The sequence below is a fragment of the Lactuca saligna genome, chromosome 1, assembly GCF_052625555.1.
Source record: "Lactuca saligna cultivar CGN05327 chromosome 1, ASM5262555v1, whole genome shotgun sequence".
Taxonomy (NCBI): Eukaryota; Viridiplantae; Streptophyta; class Magnoliopsida; order Asterales; family Asteraceae; genus Lactuca; species Lactuca saligna.
The window spans coordinates 97,045,416-97,054,465 of NC_136417.1; the positions used below are offsets into that span (position 1 = coordinate 97,045,416).

Consider the following 9,050-nt stretch of genomic DNA (forward strand, 5'->3'; position numbering starts at 1 on the left):
TAATATGTTAATTAAGGTCTGAATGTGAATTCGTATGTAACCATGCTGAGTGATAGTAGTATAATAGTTGACCCTCAAGGTCACATGTAGCGTAGTGATGTTTTGTCATCCCTGGGCCTAGTCGGCTCGGACTGTAGCTAGTAGTCGAGATGTGGGAGTGTCCGTCTCGTATAGATCTATACACAGAGTGTTCGCTCTCCCTCCAGGAAGCTCTGGTTACACGACGATCGCATAGCGAACTGTCGTATCGAGAAGTAGTGCATCACATTCTACTTTAGTATATTTTCTCGTATAGTATATAGTATTCTCTTCATGTAGTATATAGTGTTCTCTTTGTAAAGTGTTTAATGTTCTCTTCGTATAGTGTTTAGTGTTCTCTTCGTATAGCGTTTAGTGTTCTCTTCGTATAGTCTATAGTACGTATACACTCGTAACTGTACTGACCATAGTGAGTATCATAGTAGCAATAGTAATCTGTGGAAACCTTTAACTATACCTATTATAGTTAAATAGTTATGTTAGTTGAATGCCTTTGATACACAAAGGTGTTGAAATGAAGCGGAGACTTTTATATCCTACACAAATATATATGATATATAACTAAGAATTCAACGACAGTCGGATAGATAACAGAATACCCTAAGTCCACAATCAAACAAGAACAGGAAATAAGGCGAGCTATCAGTTCTAAGTCCTTCAATCCTTACTTATATAAATATATTGGTGTAGTTATGATTTGAAAACGAACAATTTTGAAAGCATTGGAAAATAGTTTTTAGAACAATTAAACATGAAAATAAGTTTGATAAACATTTAAAAGAACTGTATTGGCATGGTAATTTGAAAATATAGAAAATCCTTTTGATAACAAGTTGTAAATCACATTTTACTATTTCTATCTATGTGAGCGATACACATAGATCACTATAGGCCACTCGTCGGTCTTTAGGCTTGCATTGTGAACACATGGTTTGTTTATTATGTACGTATGGAATTGGTTTCTCATGATAGCATCGAGCTTTATATCTCATGATGGTAACCGAGTTTATTTTTTATGTTAGCATCGAACTTGTTTCTCATGATGGTAATGGACTTTGGTTCTCATGTTGCCAACGAACTACTATTTATACAAACTTTATACTCATTTTAACAACGAACTTTATTACATCATTTTAGCAAAAAACTTTATTGTTGATGTTAGCAACGTACTTTTGTTATGGAATCGTTTATCAATATGTTGGACATCCATGATTTTACAATGATGTTATAATATAAAATTGTGAACTCAACAGCTATTTCGGTAGTTGGCCGCTCATTTTACATGCTTTTTCAGGAATCATCGAGTAAGTGGCACGTAGGGACACATCACTGGTAGGAGCATTTGCATGTGTTGTTTTTTTTTATTGTAATGTAATTCTTTTTACCATTGTTCAAAACTTATTGTAAATTGTAAAGCTTTTTAACACTATGGTTGGTGCTGTCTTTTAGCTTTTACAATGAGACCCTTTGTACTGTTGCACATCGTGTTTCCGCTTTAGTGGGGTGTGACACCCTAACCAAAACTCAACCGGGTGCCAAGGGAAGAAAAATTTTAAATTAATGACATAGATACCTTGCGCTCCATTAAGCATTGATCCTTTATGTATTCCCAAGATGGAACAAAGATAGGACTAGAGGGATGAGGGACATTAGCATCACGAGGGGGGATTTTCTCTTTTAGTTGAGCGATGAAAATGGAAGGCTGGCCCACACCAAGGCTATCAGAAAAGCATCGAAAATCACCAAGATGTAAGGAACGTGACCTCTTCATAATTCTATCACTACTACCCTTGCCACAAGACAAACCAACCATAAGCGTTGCAGAAGTAATTAGATCCATACCCCTCATACGACGAACTAAGGGTTGCTCTTCACATTCAAATTCATCATCGCTCCTAGAAATAGTAACAGGGACGGTGGTAACATTTGGAGTTTGCTCACTCGTATTGTCATCATATGAATCATGAACTCTGATTGAAGACTTTGATTCCTCCTCATCCTCTTTCTGATTTTGTGAATGACTACCCTCACTCCCTCTACCATCGAAGTTGTCATCAACAATGGGAAGATCAATGTAATGTCCCAAAAATTCATAGTAACATTTTCATTTTTTAAGACAAAACCCATACAACCAAAACATTAAAGATGAAATATAATATTTGAACATCAGAGTACAAATCACAAGTAGCCGATGCTGAATAAACACTGAGGGGATGCTATGCAGTCACGTCAGGCCCTTCCCTTTGGAATCGAAAGTACCTGAAACCATACACATGAAACCATAAGCACCAAACTTAGTGAGTTCCCTAATATACCAATACCATACATATCATCGGGACTAGCTTGCATATTGGGCCCATCTCATAATAATGGGCCCAATCCTTCCTAATCAATAGGCCCAACCCAACATACAAATAGGCCTAGCCCGACATACAATATGCCTAGCCCAACATACAATGGGCCTAGCCCAACATATAACAGGCCCAACCCACTCACACAAATGAGCCTAGCCCTACATGCATGCGAATGGGCCTAACCAAAAACATCAATGCAAAAGTCATAAAGAAAGCTAGAATTCATGGCTCGTCCCTCCTGGAGAAGTCTCAATTTTGATGTCACAAACTCAAGACTTACACTAGGTCTTTTTCCTTCATTTTCAAACTCATGTCTACATTAAATACAACATTGGTTATACAAAAAAAGGAGCCATTAGCTTAATAGCTAACACGGCCCGCTCCTCTGTGAGACGTCTCAGATTTGACTCTTTAGAAATATTTGGTTTCTCAACAAATACGTCATTATAAATATCCAATTGTTTCTTAGATGAGTTATGAAATTAATAATTTTGATTAGCTAAAAGATTAAAATGTCATATTGTTTATTAGATGTCACGAACTCATTACTTACACTAGGTTTTTTTCTATCATTTTAAAATACATATGTACATTAAATACAAACATTGATAATACAAAAAAGTGAGTCATTGACTTAGTAGCTAACACGCCCCACCACTCAAGGAGAAATCGCAGTTTCGACTATTTCCTTTGTATTTCCCTTTTACATTTTAAGTTATTACATTTTAAAATATCTATTCATGACTGACCAATGGCTAAAAGGATTGTTTTTAAAAAGGCAAATAAGGAACAAAAAAATGGGGGGGGGGGGGGGGGGGGGGGGGGGGGCTAAATGCCAACACATACTTAAATGTTGGGGCTAAATGCAAACTTTGAAAAATACGAAACCGACACGTCATCATGACCTGTTGGTGACCGGCCAACAACCCAAATATAAAACGTTTTCTAAAATACAATGACAAATGAGAAACAAAAAATAAAGTTGAGGCTAAAACTGAACGATGTTGTATATCTAGTGGTTTTTGTGGAATAAACCTTACATAAGGGGCCAAGCTACTATGTAGCTTGGGGTACTACCCCTCAAAATTTTCAGTCAAATGTAAATTTAGTGATCTTTTTAGAAAATCCATCAAAAATCCGTTGGAAATCCATCACAGATCCGTTGGCAATCCATAGCAAAGTTTGATAATTGGGAATTTAGTGTAAATTCGTTGGTTTAGTGATGATTTTCTAATGGAAACTTCCTTCGGAAACGAACTTTTTTAGTGGTGAAAGCCTTGAAAAATTTTGTGCAACTCCTGATATTTCTTTGTGGATCCGTCAATGCTTACTATCTTAAATATATACAAGAATAAATAATTTATAACTAATATATTAGGTTGATAATATTTCTATGTTTTCTTGGGTTGAGCTTTATAAAAGTAATTTTCAGACATTAACCCGTCCAGCTTAAATTTATGGCGATTACAAAATATACAAACTATAACGACCTGAGCCCAAGCTCTAACACAATCATTTAGAAGTTAATATCACCTAGTGATTACACCTACTACCTATTGACGAATAACCCTAGACAAAACATAAAAAGATGGAAATCCATTTCTTCATTGGGGAAGAAAATTCAGTCGTAACTTGAAATTTAATGGTTCTTGAAGAAAAAGAAGACATAAGCCTTAGAAAGATGCATAGAAATGGTCCACTAGAACCTCAGTGCACCTCACCTCACCTCGGCCCTGATAGAATGGAAGCTGACATTGGTTTCGATCTTTTCTCATATCCATCTGTTATTTTCTGCATAGAAATGGTCCACAAGAAGCTGTAATCCAAGTTCGATTCAACATCCATTACTCCCTCTATCACCTTAACCACCGATGACATTGAGGGCCTTTTCGTATAATCAATCTGCAAACACCATGAAACCACATTCATCATCTCCACGACTTCTGTACCATGTTCCTGCATATCTTTACTGTACCTGTCAACTATATGTAACAAAGTCCCTTGTTCCCAACACCTTTGAAAGATACCCAGCAAGTGTTGACTTTCTTTTGGCTGAGATATATCGAGATTTTTCCTCCCACATAAGATCTCCAAAAGAACGATCCCAAAGCTATATACATCTGCCTTTTCGGTGATAATTGAGTCGAAGCATTCTGGAGCCATATAGCCAAAAGTTCCTCTCACTGTGCTCATCACTTGGCAGCTTTGATTTCTATCCATGAGCTTAGACAACCCAAAATCGGATACTTTTGCATTGAAATCGCTGTCTAGGAGTATGTTTTGAGGTTTAATATCGAGGTGAATGATTTTTTGCCGACATTCTTCATGAAGATATGCTAAACCTTTAGCAATATCAAGAATAATCTTCTTTCTGCATTCCCACTTGAGTACGTTCTTTCTGTCTCCATTGTAGATCCATCCATCTAGTGATCCATTACTCATGAATTCATAGACGAGAAACCGCTCTGATTTCCAAGCACAAAATCCTCTAAGTTGAACTAGATTCACATGGTGAATGCTGCCAATGGACTCAACCTCTGCCATGAATGATTTCCTAACCTCATTCCAGTCTACCTGCATGAGACCAAGACCATGAAGACATTTTACTGCAATCTTTGAGTCAACTTCGAGAGAACCTTCGAAAACGGATCCAAATCCTCCTTCACCAAGCTTTTTGCTGAAATTTTCTGTGGCTGTTTTTAGTTCTTCATAGGAAAACCGAGTAGGCATTCCTGGAACTTTATCCAGATACTCTTCTTCCATTTCACCATCCACCTCTTCCTTTTGGCCTATGAACTTAGTAATAACTACAACCACAACGACAAGAAGCACCAAACTTCCAACTATGGAACCTAGAATCGTCGTAACATGATTTTTTCTCTTTGGTGATTTATATCTTCCATTCTGGACTTTTATAAAAGCGGAAGCATGGACTTGATTGTTTGCATCTACATCAAAGTTGGTCATAGTAAAAAGCTCAGAAGGTAAATCACAATACCCACTTGAAGAATTCGAACCGAAGTACTCGAATATAGCTGCTTTGCATGAGCAGTTGTTCAGACACGCTTGTTTACAAGTCTCCATATCCACATGCTCCATGTTAGCTGTATAGGTGAAGTACTTGATGTTCTTGAGTTCAATGAAATGTTGATCTTGTGTAGCATTACATGTGAGAGGAGTAACTTGAGAGCAACCCTTGTTTGGTTGGCTGTTATCCACTGCTCTAAAATATTCTGTCACCGGAGAGCTTGATGACTTCGGACAACTACATTGTACATCACCCCAGCAAATGCCATTTCTCCCACAAGCCAACGGATAAGAACAATCTCCAAAATCATATTCAGTTAGCAAATCAGCCACCATCTCCCCTCCAAAGGCTTTCAAGTGCCCATCTGGCATTAGTTTTGTATATTCAAGTGGGATTTCTTGGGGTATATCAATACTATCAAGCTTAGTAGAAGAATTGAAGAAACACAAACTCCCGTTTAAGAGCTCAGCATAAATCCTTTCTTTATTTGTATTTGTGACATTTATCAAGCGTTTGTAATAGATTTGAGGTGGGTTTGATTCGACATAAGCAAACAGACCGTTATCAGTGAGTTGAAGATAGTAAGAATCTTTTTGAGCCATCCAATTGGTTGAGGAAACACTAGGTATCAGCTTCTGTCCTTGCAATAGTTTTTGTCCAGCTACCAAACAGTCTGTTGGGTGATCAAAAGATTGCCAAACCATGGAGTTATCGCCATCAAACAACATCAGATTTCCTTCATCAGTTAGGTTCATGCCAGCAGTAGATTTCCCTACAGTGTTTGTAGTCCAAACTATGCTTCCATCCACATCATGTAACGCCAATTCTCCAGCTGCAGTGAGATTCAGTATTGCACCTTCCTTGACTGAATTGTCTCGGTTGGGTGACCAAATGACTGTTGGATTGCCTTTTGTGCCAAAAATATAACCAGGAGAGTAAGATATCTTGATGACAATGGCGAAGAGGTAAGATGTGCAGTTTCCGTTACAGAAGAAGCCACAAGCGAATTTTTCTTTATCAAGGATGACTCTGATCCTTGAGCCATCTGTGAAGTTAATGGAAGGGATAGAAGACTCATCGTTGGTCCATGTGGTTGAAAGATTTGCTTTAGGTAACGGTTGAAGAGTATTGGGTGGATAACGTACATATATAACAGGGCCACTAACAGGCATGAGGGGGGAAGGAATGCGGAAGTACGGATTAGGAAGAACGGGTGGATTAGTTTTTTGTGAGCAACTATGAAAATCTGTGTTGGATGAGAAGATGAGAAAGAAGGCAAAGAAAAAGCTACAGATCCACTGTGCCCTCATCGCTAATGAACACACGATAACCTATGAAAATGAACAAGTGATATAAACATGTGATTCAAAATGTGAGGAGGTTTTAAGAACTCAATTCCATGCAATAGTTGACTCATGTAAGGCCAAGTTTCTTTTTCTGATTCTCTCTAAATGGTGAAAATCATTTCATGTTCGTCCTCATTTCCAACATGGCCACTATACTAAATATAATTTCTTGAAAAATATATGTCAACTAGTGATCAAGTCTAACAATATATTTTATTTCTGTATTAATAAATGAATATAAGTGTTACTTGTCATTTTCTCATAATTTATATTCTTTTTTCAAATAAAAAAATATTCTACAAAAATGACACTTATCATTTTCTCACTATTTTTTATATTTTAAAAAGTATTGATAATGATAATAAGTTACACAATATTTTTTTGATCGCTGATTTTTAGGAGAAATTTAAATTTGTTTTGAATAAGTTTCAGTTATAATTGCCGATAATTAATTATAATTCTATATTGAAAATCCTACAAAATCATGTTTAATTAATAATTTATTGAAAATAACTGATTAATAATGATAAGTTTTTACTATAAAAAATTAATTAGTTTTGTAATTGTGGTTCGTACGGGCTATATGCTAATTAATTATTTATAATAAATGAGTATCATATGGATATGAATCATGGAACTGCTCCGGTCTTAATTGTGAGTCGCTACTCGAGTTGTTTTGAACATCCTAAAGTAGATATTCTTCTTTAGAAAAGATAACTAGTTCCTGGAAAAAGATTTAACCCATTAGGGCCGGGCATCGTTCACTTTTTGGCACAATGGTTCAGGTTCTTTTGGTGTGAAGTTAACACCCAAATTGCCTACAAACCCGAACCGCATGAGATTCTTGTTTTCGGGTTAGTTGGGTTTGGTTTGTTTGCCTAAATAAAATTACTTTTTATTTATTTAGTTTCCAAAACTTTTAGTCGCTTGATTATTGTTTATGTATGTGAGATTTTTTTTTAATGTAAGGAGGAATAATGTCACTGTAACATAATGATGTTTTGGGTTTGGTCCGATTTTACCATTTATGTTATTTTTTTGCACAATAAGTCATCTAATTTTTATTGTATATCAATTGAACCATTATCGTTAGTTTTTAATCATTCACCCGTTAACCAGTTGTTCTAAATTACACGAATGGGGTCTCTATGGTTAAAATTTTATTCATAATTGGTCCCATAAGTAGTTGAATTCATCATTTTTGAAACTCAGGGTGTAACATCCTAAAATACGATACAATTTTTTTATAGTAATAAAAATAATATACTGATCGTCATATCGAAAAAACCATACGTTAAATATCTCGACTCATAATAAAATGTCGTGAAACAACTGTATCAAATCAAACTATGAATCAAAAAAAACTCCCAGGATAAAGACTGAAGTTGTGGTGTGTGCGATGCCATCATCCCGAGCTCTTCTCCTTACTTACGGAAGTACCTGAAACAAAAACTGAAACTGTAAGCACGAAGCTTAGTGAGCTCCCCCAAACTACCACATACCATACAAAAACATATAAGCACGTACTGGGGCTTGCCCACTGCATCGGACCGAAGCCCGGAAATTGCATCAGATCGTAGTCCGGAACTGACTGGGACCTTGTCCCCTGCATCAGACCGATGTTCGAAACTAGCTGCATCGGACCGAAGTCCGGAACTGACTGCATCGGACCGAAGTCCGGAATTTACTGATCACAGCATAGCATAAACACATAACAACTAGCATAACACACATCATCATAAACTCATATATTGCATACTACGTCAGGCCGTAGCCCAGAACACATAACACATAAATCCCGTCTGAGCCACGAAGGCATCAAACACACTAAAAACGACATCGGATCAAAGTCCGGAAACTACTACTAACTAAACGGGCCTGCATTGTGGCCTTAGACCCATTCCTACTGGAAGGAAACTCACCACGTAGCCTAGCTGCTGAAACAACTGCTCCAGAATCTATCTGCTGCAGCTATGGTTTCACCCCGGCTACAATATCCATGAGCACCATCAATCAAATACTGATAATAATACTGAGGGTAAAATAACTCTCCTACCCCTGGTCCAAGTCAACTTAACTGTCAAAGTCAACATTCAGTTGACCTGACTCGTCGAGTTGGGTCGTCAACTCGTCGAGTTCTTACTCTTACTTTCATGATTCCACTCGCTACTACTCGTCGAGTTTTGGCGCAAACTCGGTGAGTTCCTCTTTGCTACTAACACTCTAACGATCTGCATCCGACTCGCCCAGTTGTATGAACAACTTGTCGAGTTCTCCTTCATC

At 37.1% G+C, this 9,050-nt stretch overlaps 1 protein-coding gene across 1 annotated transcript; it reads right to left on the reverse strand.

The window, feature by feature from the left end:
* Positions 1-3,826: 3,826 nt before the first annotated feature.
* Positions 3,827-6,922, reverse strand: LOC145041927 (G-type lectin S-receptor-like serine/threonine-protein kinase SD2-5). The gene has a single exon (XM_078990182.1). The coding sequence runs from the start codon at positions 6,729-6,731 to the stop codon at positions 4,116-4,118; it is 2,616 nt and encodes an 871-aa protein (XP_078846308.1). The 5' UTR covers positions 6,732-6,922; the 3' UTR covers positions 3,827-4,115.
* Positions 6,923-9,050: the final 2,128 nt, after the last annotated feature.

Bases quoted from the DNA above. Each gene is read 5' to 3' on its own strand.
- LOC145041927 (XM_078990182.1), bottom strand. From the start codon at position 6,731: ATGAGGGCACAGTGGATCTGTAGCTTTTTCTTTGCCTTCTTTCTCATC.